The sequence below is a fragment of the Monodelphis domestica genome, chromosome 2 (assembly GCF_027887165.1).
Source record: "Monodelphis domestica isolate mMonDom1 chromosome 2, mMonDom1.pri, whole genome shotgun sequence".
NCBI lineage: Eukaryota > Metazoa > Chordata > Mammalia > Didelphimorphia > Didelphidae > Monodelphis > Monodelphis domestica.
The window spans coordinates 237,975,685-237,991,967 of NC_077228.1; the positions used below are offsets into that span (position 1 = coordinate 237,975,685).

The 16,283-nt window shown below is 34.4% G+C and overlaps 1 protein-coding gene across 5 annotated transcripts in view; it reads left to right on the top strand.

The window, feature by feature from the left end:
• CYTH1 (cytohesin 1) overlaps positions 1–16,283 on the top strand; it is a 251,399-nt gene that overhangs the window by 168,508 nt on the left and 66,608 nt on the right. For all 5 annotated transcript variants that reach the window (XR_008916451.1, XR_008916453.1, XR_008916454.1 and 2 more), the window contains exons 4-10: positions 1,129–1,195; positions 1,666–1,784; positions 2,254–2,334; positions 5,950–6,062; positions 6,455–6,603; positions 7,215–7,326; positions 13,202–13,278. Coding sequence is in view for 1 of the 5 variants with exons in the window: in XM_056817397.1 (XP_056673375.1) it covers positions 1,129–1,195; positions 1,666–1,784; positions 2,254–2,334; positions 5,950–6,062; positions 6,455–6,603; positions 7,215–7,326; positions 13,202–13,278 (718 nt within the window). In the remaining 4 variants the exon portion in view is untranslated. The remainder of the gene's footprint in view (positions 1–1,128; positions 1,196–1,665; positions 1,785–2,253; positions 2,335–5,949; positions 6,063–6,454; positions 6,604–7,214; positions 7,327–13,201; positions 13,279–16,283) is intronic.

A 16,283-nucleotide genomic window follows, 5' to 3' on the forward strand; every position in this document is an offset into this window, starting at 1 on the left:
CTATAAATGACACATGCTGATAACTTGAACCTAGCTATTACTGAAAAAGATGGACATTCAGTTAAAAAAGAGGCATTTAAAGCATCCCTATGAAGAAAACTAGACCAGCAACTGGAGCAATTAAAAGGATCAGATAGGCTTTCTATAGAAAAATGGTACTTTACCTGAACTTAGAAGGAAACCTGAGATTTTGTGAGGTGGAGGTGAAGTAGGATTGGGTGTAAGGCAAGGGCCATCTTTGGAAAAGCCCTTGAGTAAAGAGACATATATGGCATATATGAGACCATAAAACAATCTAGTTTAATCTTCCTAAATTAATTAAGTCAATTATGACTCATTATTCCTTTTATGGATAATGGAAAGATTAATTTATCACAGGCCTGGGAATCAGGACATGTGAGTTTTTCCTGGTTTTTCCACTAGACCCTCACTTTCCTTATTTGTAAAATAAATTAATATCTCTACAATATCTTCCATCCTTAAAATTCTGTTATTCATCCTTAGCTTTTTTATTCTACATTTTATTTAGAATCTTCTTTTCAAACATACATTAAATATTGTTATGAGAAGCACATACATGAATTAGTAATAAAAAACCTAACACACTTGATTGTCAATCATAATTTACATTAAGAATTATTTTTAGAATTTCTAGACTCTATCCACATACTTTTTATGAGACCACAGAATTCATTTTAGAAACATCATGGAATGGATCTAAGTTCTATATCTTAATTCTACATTTCTTGTGTTCCCTTTAAATAGCCTCACTGATGATAATATTACATTCCAGATTAAGTGTACACATTTTTACTGAAAAAAAAAAAAGGCCTGGGCAAACCAACGTAGACAAATTCTTGTGTGTAGAAGAAAATAAGTTGTATACCCAAATTTCCAAATACCTTGCAAAATTTGAGATTTCTATGTCATTTGCCAAATGTAAAAATGACAATTTGAATGTTCGCCATCATTGAATTTGTCGTTAATATTTTGAAAACAAATTTTACCTGAGGTTCTTATCTGCTTAAATTATTCTTCTCTAGGTACATTCATTTTCATGAACTTTTGAATAATTACTCTCCCAGTTACTTAAATCACTAATAAATTATTGTGATGATCATTTTATAGGAAAAACATGCAGAGGAATAAGCAGGTAGCCATGGGCAGGAAAAAGTTCAATATGGATCCCAAAAAGGTAAGAGAAATTTGGAGGCACTCTTAGCTCTTAGTACTTTGGATGAAGTCTTTCAGGCATGACCATAGATAAGAACCCAAAAGTGTCCTCTTAAGCCTTTTGATTTCCAGTGATCTTCTATAAATTCATGTCATCCCTAGCTTCTGATGGAGAAATTTGATAAATTTGATCATGTAATTTTTTCAATTAGGGAATATTTATTAAATTCCTATAAATTCAGCTTAGTCACACTTGCTTCCTCCTCTGTCCTTTTTTTATATTAATGTACTGATTGAGAAACAATGTGGGATAATAGGAGCATTGATGTTAGAGTAAGGAAAGGCCTCTAAATTATGCTTCTGATGATTGCTAGCTATGTGACCCATGGAAAATACCTGTAGTGACTTCCTTAAAGATTGTCATGAGCCTCAAGTGAGAGAATATATTTAAAGCGTTTTAGAATTATTGGCACCTTTCTTGTGATATTATAGGGGATCCAATTTTTAATAGAGAATGACCTGCTGAAGAACACTTGTGAAGATATTGCACAGTTCCTGTACAAAGGCGAAGGGCTCAACAAAACCGCTATTGGAGACTATCTGGGTGAAAGGTATATAGTCCTGGATCTGGAGGAGGTAGAAAAGATTGATAAAGAGCTATGCAATGAAATAGATCTCCCTATCCAAACTGTTCTTTTGTAACTTGATCAAAGATTTTAAGGCAGTTGAGACTTAAGAACTGGGAGCCTTGTTCTTGAACCTGCCTGTAGACTATATGATCTCCAAAGTACCTGCCTGATCTGAGATTCTAAAATATCATGTCATAGGTAACAAAATGTATTAAATGTAGAGAATCTTAAAAGGAAAAATCTCATCTTTCTTCTCTAAGTTGTGAAAATTCTAAGGCAACAACTTTAGTTTCTTATTCAATGAGAGAACATTTCTGACAATATCCATTTAAAAGGGATTTTTGCCTCCAAGAGATGGTGGGAAGCTGAGGTGAATTTTATCTTGTGATATCATGATTTATGCCTTTTAATTTTCCTCCTCTTCTCTCTTTTTTAAAAATACTCTTGTTAGAGATGAATTTAATATTCAAGTCCTTCATGCTTTTGTGGAATTGCATGAATTCACTGATCTTAATCTTGTCCAGGCACTACGGTGAGTATACCAGAAATAAATTGTTTGAAAGCCATGAGAGGCAATTTTGAAATCAAATGGTTATTGTTTACAAGTTTCTTTTGTATATCATTTAGGGTAATTTAGTTAATCTATAACTGAAAATTATTTTAATTTTTCTGAGGCATCCTAAGGCATTAATCTGTCAAGGCTTATTTGAAAATTGTTGAACAGTTAAGGGGAATTGTGAAAGATGGTAAAGTCGGAACCTTTGCAAATAACATCATTTTATACAAGAGTTACTTTGTACATTGATTAATAATTTAAATGAACTAGAAGAGCTTTCTATTTATAGGAAAGCTGAATAACTTTTTTTTCCTTATCTAGGTAGGATTCTAACTCATTATAAATTGTGTCATGTAAATTTTTTAAAACTAATTTGTTAAAGAAATGTACTTACGGTAAATTGAACTTTAGAACTTGACACGGCCTTAGCAATTTAGTATATCCCACCCCTCGATGTATAGATGTTATAATGCCTGATTATTGTTACACAGCTAGTTAAAAGCAGAGTTGGAATTAAAACTCGGGTCTTCTGATTCACAATTTAGTATTCTTGCCACTATTACCATGCTACCTTCCATTTTTCAGAGAGTAAACATTATACTATTCCTTAAGCACAACAAATTTAACCCAAATTAAATTTAAGTTATTTATTAATACCACTCTTGGGATAATTAGCACATTTATTAAGTGCCTACAATGCCCTAGACCTAGGGGCTAAAAAAGTGATTGAAACAAACTTGTAAATTTTATTTTTTAAAATAGCTAAAATAACTAGGAGTTGTTACTATTCTTTAAATTGTGAGCACAAGTATTTTAATATTTTCTGTCCCTTTTTTTCCAATGAATAAAATCTCTTATTCATATCTTTAGAGAGTGAAGAAGTGGACATCTCATTTTGTAAAGGAAAAAAACTGCTTCAGTTCTAAATTCCACTTGTCATTCTGCGAGTCTTTTATATGATTGTTCCAAGTCACTTTCCAAAAGTATATAGATTTTTACTATCTGGACATAATAGAAATCATTTCTTGGTATTTGTCCTACTGTTATTTCAGCCAACTATATGAAATTAAGCTGAAGAGCTAGATTTTATCAATTAGCTAGATCTCTCTTTGAAAAGAACGTTTTTAGAGATCATTTGGGAAAATTTGTTTTGCATAAAGCATACTTTCACATATCAAATCTCCTTTTAATAAAGGATATATGTACACTGATTCTGTTTGTTAGTTTGAGAGAAGAGGTTTGTTCCCTACAGTCAGACAATATTGACTTACACTTTTTCTGATATGTTTTATACCTATACTACCTGCCTCACAGGGTTGTCATTAGGCTTAAGTGAGAACATGTATATAAAAGTCTTAGTAAACTTTAAAGAGCAATATAAAATGTAACTATTGTCTCTCTTATCTTATTCTCATTCTTTTTGGTGGGTTTTTAGGTAGAAACAGTCCAAAGACAAGTAGCTACTCTGCTATCATTTTTTAAATATAAAATGTCCTTATTGTACAAATTGGAAAAGTTCCCTTTTTTGTAATTGAATGAGTATTGGGATGTTGTTTCTCTTTTCTAGACTCACTGAAAACATCTTATAGACAACTATATTAGAACACAGGATGACAGGGACAGCATTTTCTTCACCTTCCTATTTGGTGTTAATTTCTTCTTTGACATTTTTGAAAACTTTCTATTACACATAGTTTATAAATTAAAATTATTTAGTATGGTGAAATATATCACAAACATTGATTTAAATTTTTTTGATTAATGCTGTGTCCAGGCACTTGTGGGCAATAGTTTTGTCTGTAATGATGCTCTTATTGCAGTACAATTTATTTGCTGAATTATCAAGGATATTGTAGTTTTAGTTTAACTATTGTTATTTATCTTTGGTTAGTATATAAAGGATAGTAAGTATCTAGTGTAGTATATTAGTCGTAGCTACTTAATTGTGTCTTTTCTAGGTATCTAGGAGATGCTAAATTGTTTGTTGCCTAATTTATATTAATCAATAAGTCCAGATTCCTTAACTAAAACCTTTTTATACTTCCTGATGGCAATAACTAGACCTTCAACTGTTGTAATAAATCCCTCTTTCTAAAAACAAATCTGAAATATTCATCCATTTGATTAGTGATTATTTTTTGCCATATTGCTAATAAAGTTTGGGTAGCAGTAGAGTCTTTGGAATCCATGCCTTTGTTAGCCATTTCCTGTGCTTCACTGTACCTCATCTAAACATATCAGTGTTACAGTCAACAAATCCAAAATTACTATTATCATCATCAACATCCCATTATCATCTTATTTTTTTACTTGAGTTCAGATAAAAATAGTCCATTGCTCACTTGCCATTTATTTTTATACTTAATGTAAAATGGAACTGATTTTTACAGTTGAACAAAAGTATTAAAATTTAAGTTTATTCTCTCTAAGCCAGGAGTACAATACAGTAATGTATATGTGTTGATCTACATATATGTGTATACACACACACACACACACACACACACACACACACACACACACCCTTCATCTGGTTCCCATGTAATTTTAATTTTTACTTCCTCTTAGAAGATTTCTACCATTTTAAACTTTTTTTGCTCTGTGTGGCTTGGAGATTATGAGTACATAGTAATATATTTTAATATGTTAAGTTTTTAAAAATCAGTGTTACATACAAGTGGTTTTGACTTCCTCTTAATGTTCTACAATTTGAATATTTTTGTTCCATTGTAGCTTTGAGATTATGAATATATGGTAGAGTAGGACCACCTTATCCAAAATTTCACTTTCCATACTCATACCAGAGTGCTGGAAATTGCCCATAAAGCATAGAAAGTCCCCCTGTAGGAGTATTCTCCCTCCATCCCCCAACAGTCTCTTCTTCTTCCACTTTCACCTTTTTTAGGGTTTTGATTTGAGAGGCCACAGAATTCCAAGCCTAGGATCAGGATTAGGAAAAGTTAGCACATATATATGGGGGTCAGCAGGTGTTCCCTTGTATCTGTGATTTCAGCCATCCATGGGAGGTCTTGGAATATATCCTCCAGGAACACAGGGACCCTACTGTATAGTAATATATATTTTAAATGTTTTTAAGTTTTTATAAGTCATTGTTACATACAGGTGATTGTGGGCAATATTTCAGCCTGTGAAAAGGTCCAATTCTAGTTCAGTTGTTGATTGAGTTCTTCAGAGTATTTTAAAATATGTATTTTTAGTATTAGTGGTTGTTGTTTATACATGAAAACAGGAGAGCTTCTGATTTGTTATTCAGTTTAACTAGTTAAATGTCTTACTAGACATTCAATATGTCCTAAATTTTTATAGTTTCCAATTGATATATCACATAGTTTCTACTATTTCCTTGAACTTATTCTCAGAATAAATCAGTTATATTAGCATAAATAGGATTAGCCAATATGTTTAAAGTAGAGAGATGGAAATGGAGCTGTCCAGTAGTTTAGGATAGAACTTGTCAAGAAAGCAGATCTGTTTGCCATTTTCATATGTTACTGGAGATTCTGAAATCTACACAAAAAAATAATTGTCTTCTGAGGATATCATAACAGACATTGTCTCTGCCATATATAGGCAGTTTCTGTGGAGCTTTCGTCTTCCAGGAGAGGCACAGAAGATTGATCGAATGATGGAGGCTTTTGCACAGCGATATTGTCAATGCAATAATGGAGTCTTTCAATCCACAGGTAAATAAGACTATTAGCAATCACTAATCCCTTGTCTTCTAGGCATTTGGAATAAATTCTTTCCTTGTTGCCCAGTAATTTCTAAAGTTTGAAGGAACCACAGGAGCTTCTTTCACATTTTGACTTTCTCTTTTTTAGTCCTAGTATTGGATATATGGAATACCTTATGATATCAAACACTAGCACAGAAAGTCATCAGCTTTGTCTTATAGCTCTCTTGAATGCTGTCTTTCTCCAGGGCCATTAGAAGCTTTGGAATGAATTCAGGAGATTGTTCTGGATATCAGGATTTTAAATTCTTGATTCCATTGGTCAGTTAACGTTGTTTTCCTACAAGGTATGCCACTTATCTTCTTAGTGTTACAACATTTTTGCTGTTTTATGTCTTATAGACACTTGCTATGTTCTCTCATTTGCCATCATTATGTTGAATACCAGTCTTCATAACCCCAATGTCAAAGATAAGCCCACAGTGGAGAGGTTCATTGGCATGAATCGAGGTATTAATGATGGAGGTGATCTGCCAGAGGAGTTGCTTAGGGTGAGTGTGTAGAAAACAATGTCCCAATTTTAAAAGTACATAATTACTAGTATATATAAAACTTTAAGTGCTCCATATATATTATTTTGTTTGGGTCTTACAACAACCCTTTTTGGTAGATGCTATTATTACACCATTTTACAGATGAGAGGTTGAGAAAGGTTAAGTTATATATAGATATATATATAGCTAGTAAATGTCTGGGACAGGATTTGAACTTGCTTTTTCTTGACTCTAGGCCTAATATTCTATCTGTTTTATCATGCTGCTTCTCTGATATGAGTTATTTTTAGTACTTTTTATATTAGAAGAGTTTGGTGATTTTGGAATGGGTTTATTTCTTCAGAGGAAGGGATTAAGTTTCTTTGCCATAGAGACTGAAGTGAACAGTTATGAAAGGGATGGCAGAGATTAAATCTCGAATTGAAGGGTTATGTTGAACAAGAGATCATCTGATGCTTCATATTTTCCCTATAGGTTGTTATCCTTAAATAGCTAACAGGCTTCAAATTCAATCATCCTTTAAACAAGGAAAAAACTAAATATAAAGGGTGAAAGAAACAACATCAATACTGTCGAAGACATATATAATGTGATTTTTTTTCTCCCAGAATCTCTATGAGAGCATAAAAAATGAACCTTTCAAAATCCCTGAAGATGATGGAAATGACCTTACTCATACTTTCTTCAATCCAGATCGTGAAGGCTGGCTACTAAAACTTGGTGAGTAGCTCCTGTGATTAGGGCAACTAATAAAGAGGAAGGAGTTTGTATTTTTCTAGGCAAAGAGTTAGGGGTATTTATGTAGGGACCTTAAAGTAGTTTGCTTTATAACAAATTTCCATCTGAAAAAGCAGTATATTTCTCATTTAGTTCCTTGAAGTACATCCTCTACTGAGAAATTAATCTGACTCAGCTGTGGAATATCCAAATACATGTTTCCCACATTTTCACCTCTGGGTTTATTAACCAGGTTATGTTTCAAGGAAGTTTCTCTAGAAATTGGTCCTTTCCCTTTTTTCTTCTACCCTTTAAGTCATGTGGGAAGTGAACAATGATGTCCATCTTTCTATTTCCCATTCCTATACCTTGTATCTGGTGCTCCTGACTTTTCCTCACCTCCCAGTGCATCATCACTTCCTTCTGCGTTCTGGCTCCATGAGCAGACAGCATGCATGGCAACCCCAGAGCGCTTGATTGCAGCTACATCCACAGCACTCTTAATCCTTCTCAGGCAGTGAAGTTCTCCCTTCTCCTTTCCAGCCCAAATCAGACATATTACCAGTTTTATTCATTAAAAAGTTTTTTAAAATATTCTTCTATTTCCTTTTCTCCCTCTGTATGAGGTGAGCTTCTATTGCTGGAAATTATACTGTAACTTCCCTGGCACCAAGTGAGGGATGAGGTATCTAAAAAGAATCCTTTTTTCTATAGAATTTTTATATAGGTTCATATACTTCCTTGTGAAATTTACTTAACTTGATATGCACTGTTCCAAAATATGAAAATAACTGATCTGTCTCCTAAACTCAATAAGCAGAAGGGCTCCAGATTATTTGGGCTCTATAGAATTATTGCATGAAAGCAATAACTTCTTTTATTCTTACCCTATTAGCTGTGTATGGATTCTCTTCCATATCAGCTAATTTGTGGGTATAAGATTACTTCCTAAACTATATCAATTAACCACCCCAGTGAGGTTAGAAAGTAGTCTCTAAATTGATCATTACTAACATTTATAAAGAGTTGAAATGGTTTCTTTCCACTTATCCCTAATTCAGAAGATCTACAGTTTTCCAAGTTTAAACCACCCTAATACAAAGTCCTCAGTGTTAAAGAGCCATTCCAGTGATTTGGGTTTTGAATAAGCTCTGGAATAAGCCAATATTGTGTGCTTCTTTAAACCAGTAGTAAATACACTCTTAGCAATCTCTACTTCAAAATCTCTAAACCAATTATCATTATTTCTAAGCAAAAGGGGTTTGAAAGTGCAACTGTTGGAAAAGAGGGTGATGTAAACTAATAGAGTTTGATAAAAATCAAATTAGAAAAAAAAAAGGTGCAACTAAGATATGGTTTACTTTCTCCAGTTTAGTTAATTCCAGTTCTAATTAGTTGTTTCAACAAATTCATGGTTCATTGCACTAGTTTTAAAATTTCTTTCAAGCTTTCCTAGGCTATTAATCTCACATTTTATTGATGCATTTCATAATAGGAAACCTAAGATTACCACCTCAGTAATTGTGGTGAAAAGGCAGAATTTCCAACCAATTATCATAGTAATATAAGTGTAAATATAAAATGGATATGTATTCTGTGTGCCAGATACATATATATGCATTTATACTTGGATGTACTTTTTAAAAAACTGGACCAGCTTTGGATAGTAATTTCATTTTCTTGGAGCTAATATTTGTTGCCAGTAGTTCTGATTCCTTTTTCCCTGGGTTTTAGACATGCTAATAAGGATTAGCTTAATAAGTGCTGAATTGTAGCTTCTTTTGGGTCACGTTTTCAGTACTTGCCTCTAATTCTGCATTTGCCAAGTGGGTAGTAAAATATAAGATTACTGTACTTTCATTCTTACATTTAACTAATGGCCAGCTGAAAACTTGCTCCCAGAAGGTAGCATTTTTATGCTTAGCTCCTTCCCCAGGCAGACATGAATATGACTGATGCATTGCATAATAAGAATAAGGAGGCTGGTTTAATTTCTTTGTTTTAATTTTCTTTTCTCCCTCATTTGTATGTTTCCATGATTTTGGCTCTTCTTTTCCTTGCCCCAAACTCCAGGAGGTATGTAATCCCCCACCCTCACCCCTCACCTGCTCTCTCGCTCTGCACAGGCCACTGTAATTGCTGCAGCATTCTATTTTATTTTATTTGGTTCTTCTGTTTTTATAATTTCTGGTGGTAGTGTTAATGCTGCTTCTGATTTTTTGCACAGTCCCTAGGGAATTCTTCTCAGGATCAGAGGGTTATAGAAATTTCATTTTTTGCATTTTAATTTTAATTTTAATAAGTAGAGAGAACAGTACATAGTTAGACTTCAAGGTCCCAGATAACCTAAATCCACAATTTCACCATCTGCATTGAATGTATATTAGTATACAGTAGGTTGAAGACTTTCATAAACATGGGTCTGTGAGATTAGAAGAGATCTAATAAAATTGCCCTTAAAGTGTGTTACTGACAAAACTTATTCATATTATAGCTACACACACACACACACACACACACACACACACACACACACACACACACATGTTCAAATCCATTTGAAGTCTATGTATCATTGTTCTTTCTAAAGTTATTTCAAAAATCTTTGGAAGGAAGAAGTAAGAACGAACCTTTGTTTTCTCAAAGTCACTGTGCCTTTAGAAAGGAAGTAGAGTTGACTCTGGAACATTTCTTAGTCTTTGTTTTTTGAAGTATGGACATGGTGTTTTCTGAATTAGAAATGTAAAGTGAAAAATGAAATTAACAAGACAAAGTTTAGAAACTAAAAGAAAAGCTATCTGCAGCCTTTCTGCTAATTTCCAAGCTCTATAAGAGAATTATGTGTTCATCAGCACTTTTTTCAATTAGTTATTATTGAAAATCTATCAGTGACCTTAAAGTTACATTATTAGTAATTATTCTCTTTGCTAGTTTCCTAAGAAATGATTATGGTTGGGGGGGGGGGGGAGTCCCAGCCAAAGGGCTCTGCGCTATTTCTGTATTACCAGATTAGATCTAAAAACAGGACCAGTTACAAAACAAACCAGTAATATACAAATAACAAAACTCATTTAAGTGTTGAGATATTTCTTGGATTTCTTATTTGACATCCTGAACTGAAACAGTGATTGAGAGAAGAAAGGTACTTAAAATTAGAAATAGTAGAGAGTCAGAAGTCCCATATCTTCTACTAAAACAAAAGAAGGAAAGAAAGGGAGAAAGAGTGAGAATATCTATCATTACACCTATACCTGTGGAAGAATAAGATGTCTCTCTAATAAAGTTGGGAAATTTTCCTGTGAGTTCCACAGGGACTGTCCGAGGTGCTCTAAGTGATGCGTCTGCTCATTTTATGTCTGTTCCTTTAACATAGAAACACTTTCTGTGGCAGTGTTTCATGGTAGCATTCTTTATAACCACACAAAACTGTCCAGAGAAATATTAAATTCCACTATAATCAGAGAAATACCTTTTTTTTCTATTTCACTTTATCACCTGGTGTTTTTCCCTTTGTTCTTTTGGCACTCAACAGCCTCTTTTCACTATCCCTTCTTCTCAAAGGACAAGTGCCATCAGGGTATCATTCTGTGCATGGGCTCTTCTGCATATATCTCTAGTGATCTGGTTAATGTTTGACTGTTCATTGTATCCTGAGCATCAGACAACCCAGGTATCTGCAAAGCCAGAAGTTCTCTCAGACTGTTGGGGATTCATCTTGAAGAAACAAATAATCACCAAGTCTCAGTATGCTTCTTGTCCTTTTTCTCCCACCCCCCCTTTTTCTTTCCCCTCTTCACACAGACTTGCCTTTTCCCCATATTTTCATCATTTCATTGCTTTATTAGTTTTTCCTTATCCATGCCCTTTGATCACATTCTCATTTAAGGTCAGACAAGAATGTTCACATAATATCAGTTAGTTTGATAAGAAGAGGTTTGCTCTTCATTTGCTTGAGATTAGAACTTTATAGGTAGGTATAATGCCAAACATTATTTAATAGCCAAAGCAGTGTTATTTAGAATTTCAACAGTTTGTAATTAAAGTCATTACCATTCTTAGTAACATCTAAGTAAAATCTCAGAGAGCCTAAAAATTAGTTGGTTCTTTTGTTAATCTGCCAGGTTCTTTGTTGACATTGTTTTCAAAGTTCCATTTTAATTACTCAACAATCTGTTTTACTGTAGGCCCTTGTTTCCCTGGCATTGTCTGATAGTGATGGAAAGATTAAAAAAGTCACTGGCAAGTGGAAATTTTTCCTTTTCAAAGCTTCCCCACTTATTATTCAGGAGTATGAATTTGGAAAGGCATATGGGAACACAGTAATGTAATGGTCCCTGGTGTAGTAAAAAAGAGTCCTGGATTTTAAGTTTAAAAGAGCAAACAAACCTGGGTTCAATCTGATTCTATGTATCACATAGCGTGTGTGACCTTGGGCAAGACACACCCTCTTTCTAGGTTTGTTTCCCCATTTGTAAAATGAAAGGATTAGACTTAACTTCTAAGATCTCTTCAAATTTGTAGTCCAAGATCTTATGGTAGTGTCCATTTTGTGTTAATTGCTTCTTGCTTTTTGTGTAGACTAGAGAAATAATTCTTTAAATAGAGTTTGTAGTAATATAGAATAGAAAAGGATAACTAAAGAGTATTCAGAAATGCCATACAGATTTTAACACATAGGCTTAATTTGTAAAATCAATTCTTTATACACCTGAGAAATTTTATCTCTTTTCTTCACTTCAGAATTGAAAATATGACTGTGAGGAAAATTTTCAGAATAGGGTGTCAGTTTTGGAGTAGAGTCAATTTCAAAGCTTTTTCATTTCTTGTTATTAGTATAAGTATAGCCTAATAGGACAGAATTGCCCTTATTTGTGTGTTTAATACCTAGTAAGAGAAGTGTTTGGGAAATGGCTATGGGATTGAGTGAAGGATCTACCACTAACTTTAGTGCTCATTTAGAGACATACCTCTCCCTTTCCAACTTTTATGACCTTGCTCCCCATGTGATATATTACAGTGGATTGAGAGCCAGGCCTAGAGATGGGAAATCCTAGGTTCCTGGCCTCAGACATTTCCTAGCTGTGTGACCTGGGCAAGTCACTTAACCTCCATTGCTTAAAACTTACTGCTCTTCTTCCTTAGAACCAATACATAGTATTGATTCCAAGACTGAAGGTAAGGGCTTAAAAAAATAATGCCCCTTATTTTCTTTGACAGAAATTATGTTTTCTGATATTATTAGCCTGTCAGTGTCAATATTATATTTCCTATTGATAGGCAAAATAGAGGTAATATAATCAACATGAAAAGGATAGTCATGAGAGCTAGCATCCAAAGTCAGTGTTCCATAATCAAATTGGAATTTGATTGCAAAGGAACCAAAGGTTCTTATTTATCTCCCTTATATCTGGCTGATTAAATCAGCAGCAACTTAAATGCCTTTGAGATTGTTAGATCCTTTATACTATTTAGCCCCAAGTCAGGATGTTTACATTTTTTGTTCTATTTTTCTCTAGTTTCAGCTCCATTGATCTGCTTTTTACTGATTCTTCTCTAGCACAAGTCAGTTTGCACTGCTTACCACTGGGTTCTTTTCCATTTGAACCCTTTCCATCCTGCTGTCTGATTCCATCTGGCGGATGTCATTCAGCCTCGCTTGCTCTGCTTGTGCCACAGACCATGCACCTTGTGAAAGATGCTTCTGTTTTGGCTCTGTTTGTGTTTTGTAACTGACGTAAATTTTGCCATAACCCAGATGTTCCCATGATATCCCTTCCCTCCTCATTCATCCTTCCTGAGAAGAAGTACTTTTGTGTTGTGGAGCTTCTGCCAGGCTTGGTTGCCTTTTGTCAAATGTGCATCTCCTTTTGCCTTGCAGGTGGCAGGGTAAAGACATGGAAGAGACGCTGGTTTATTCTGACTGACAACTGCCTTTACTACTTTGAATATACAACGGTGAGCCATTCTGTACATTCTGCTGAGGCACTATCAGCTTTAGAGAGTGGGATGAGCAAAACAGAAGAGAATACAGGTGCTTCAAAAACCAAACAAATGAGGCACACCACAATAAATCCCATGTCAGTTAGGAATCTGATAGTCAAGATTCCCTGACTTTATCCAGGTGATAATGGTCATATTGTTTGACTACAAGCCTGGTCAGGTAAAGAACAATACATGAATGTATGTACTTTTGACAACAGCTAATTTGTGGCTTGGAATTAATCACAAGGAGTGGATGAGATAGGAAGAGGAAATCTGACTTTTATACTATAAATATGTCTCAAATGAGTAAAATCCTCTTATCTTCTTGTCCAAGGATTATAAGATAACACTTTTTTGGTAAATAAAGAGTAAATATGTACCTGTGCAGAAGAAAGCATTGTACCTCAGAGGCAGGTCACATGCTTAGAAACACTTTTACTCTCATAGAGAAAAGTGGATTGGTGTCGTGTTTATCTTTGTTAGTATGGGTAGCATATGATTGCAATTGCTTATATAGGACAGTGGAATGCAGCATAAGTCGCTAAGTGTCAAAAGGCAGATTTTTGAGTCTGATTTAGATTAGTAGCCAATGTCTCTTAGGAGAAGCTATAGGATTATAAAGAGCTAGTGGTGTAATGGAATCAGGCAACAAATGGTCAGTAAATATTTATTAAACACTTGTTATGTGCCAGGCACTGATCTTAGTTCTGGGACTACCAAAAAGGGCAAAGGATAGTCCCTACTTTCAAGAAATTAAGAGTTTAAACAGAGTGTGGGAGACCACATAAAAGGAAGCTAGATTGAACTGATTCCAGCCAATTATTAAATTTTCACTGTAAGCATTTATACCTTGGAAATGGTAAATGCTAAAATCGGGATTTGATTTATTATTCTGTTGATTGTCTAGACTTTTAAAAAGTGTTAATGGAGGGGGCAACTGAGTAGCTCAGTGGATTAAGAGTCAGGCCTAGAGAGAGGAGGTCCTAAATTCAAATCTGGCCTCAGATACTTCCCAGCTGTGTGACCCTGGGTAAGTCACTTGACCCCCATTGCCTAGCCCTTACCACCAGTCTTCTACCTTAGAGCCAGTACACAGTATTGTAACAGTTTTTTTTTTAAAAGTGTTAATGGAGATTAAATTTAAAAGTATGTTCTCTATCCTCACTCTAGAGCAGGTTGTTAAACATTTATTAGCATATCCTATGTAGAGCCTTGGATGAAGATGTAGTAGGTTATGTAACTTTAGAGGAGAAGAAAGGGAAAGAAGAAGCATTTATTAAGCACCATTGTGTGCTAGGCACTGTGTCAAGTGCTTTACAAATATGAATACATCATAATAATATCATTAATATAGTACTTAATATGTGATCCTTTCAGTAAACCCAATAACTCTAAGATTATCCCCATTTTGAGGTTGAGGAAAATGAGGCAAAAAGAAGTTGGCTGACTTGCTCATAATTGTATAGATAGATTATGAGTCCAGATTTGAACTAAGGTCTTGTTCTATCCACTGTGCTACCTAGCTCCCTCTTCAAATCTGTCTTGATTCAGAATAAGATGGGGGAGGTATCTTTTCCTCAATTCTCATTTTGTAGCAAAATCCTATTCAGTTACAGGATGTCTGGCCAGACCTTATCATTTTGTTACCACATTTGATCCTTTCAACAACTATGGGAGGTAGGTAATATTATTATTCCCATTTTACAATAGAACAAACTGATGCAGACAGAGGTTACTGATTCTTCTTATTCTAGGCCCAGAACTCTGTCTATTGTGTTACCCAGCTACCTATAAATTTCCTCTCTTCACCTCAGTTTCCTAATTTATAAATCAAGGAGGTTGGACTAGATCTCAAAGGTCCATTCCAACTCTAAGATTCTTCATTCTATGATTTTTGTCTTTCTATCCTTAGTACTTACTTTAATGCCTAATACAGAGTAGGTCTTTAATGCTTATTGATTGATTTTTTTTTTGCCAGTTTAGCTTGACTCCTTTATTAAATCAAAGTCTTTTGTTAGCTGCCTTGATTTTTGTCTTATTTTAGAAATACCTATATAAGTAAGTGTACATAGAGAGAAATAGGGAATAGCATAGAAGAGGCCTTAGTTTTGATTAGTAAGTTCTGAAATTCATTTATAACAGTGTAACTTGGAACCTCGGATATATTTTCCATAGAATCAATATTTTCAATGCAGTTAAGTTTTCAGACCACCCTAGAAAAACCTAATATTTAATATAAAATATAGCTAAATTGTATTAGTAATACCATAATAGGCTTTATCATTTGTAACATTCTTTCTGTGTAAAAATGCATTCTCAATGCTAGCTGGAGATACCAGGACCACATTCTGCACTTCCTAATCCTAATCTTGTCTCCTTCTCTAAACACATAATTTCAGTGATAGCATACTTTCTCTCATCTTTCTCCTTCCTATACTACATTTTGGAGATTAAAAAGATCTGACTGATGTCTGTAGATGGGGGAGGTAAGTTTGAAGTTTGGCAATAACAATGTCAGGACTCCTGCATTAAGTGTTTCTGTTGATTCTAATGGGGGGGGGGGGGGAATAGTGTGACCCTGGTCGGGAGAGGAAATAGAGAGGAGTTAGGGAATACTATAAAAAAGAAAGAGGTTGGACTTCAAGTAGCTCTCTCAGTAGCAGAGAAAAGATATTTAATAGCATCTAGAGCCATAAGTTGTTCAAAAATAATGACTTACTTGTGTGTATGTATATATAAAAGTGTGGGTATATCTTTACTGTGTGTATATAATGATTTATCTGTGTTTCTTTCTTCCTTTCTTTTTTTTAAAACCTATGCCTTCAGCTTAGAATACCAAGTATTGGTTCTAAGGAAAAAGATTGGTAAGGCCTAGTCAATTGAGTTAAGTGACTTGGCCAGGGTCATTACAGCTAGGGAGTATCTGGAGTCAGACAATTTGAACCTAGGACCTCCTGTTTCCAGGAGGCTCTATATTC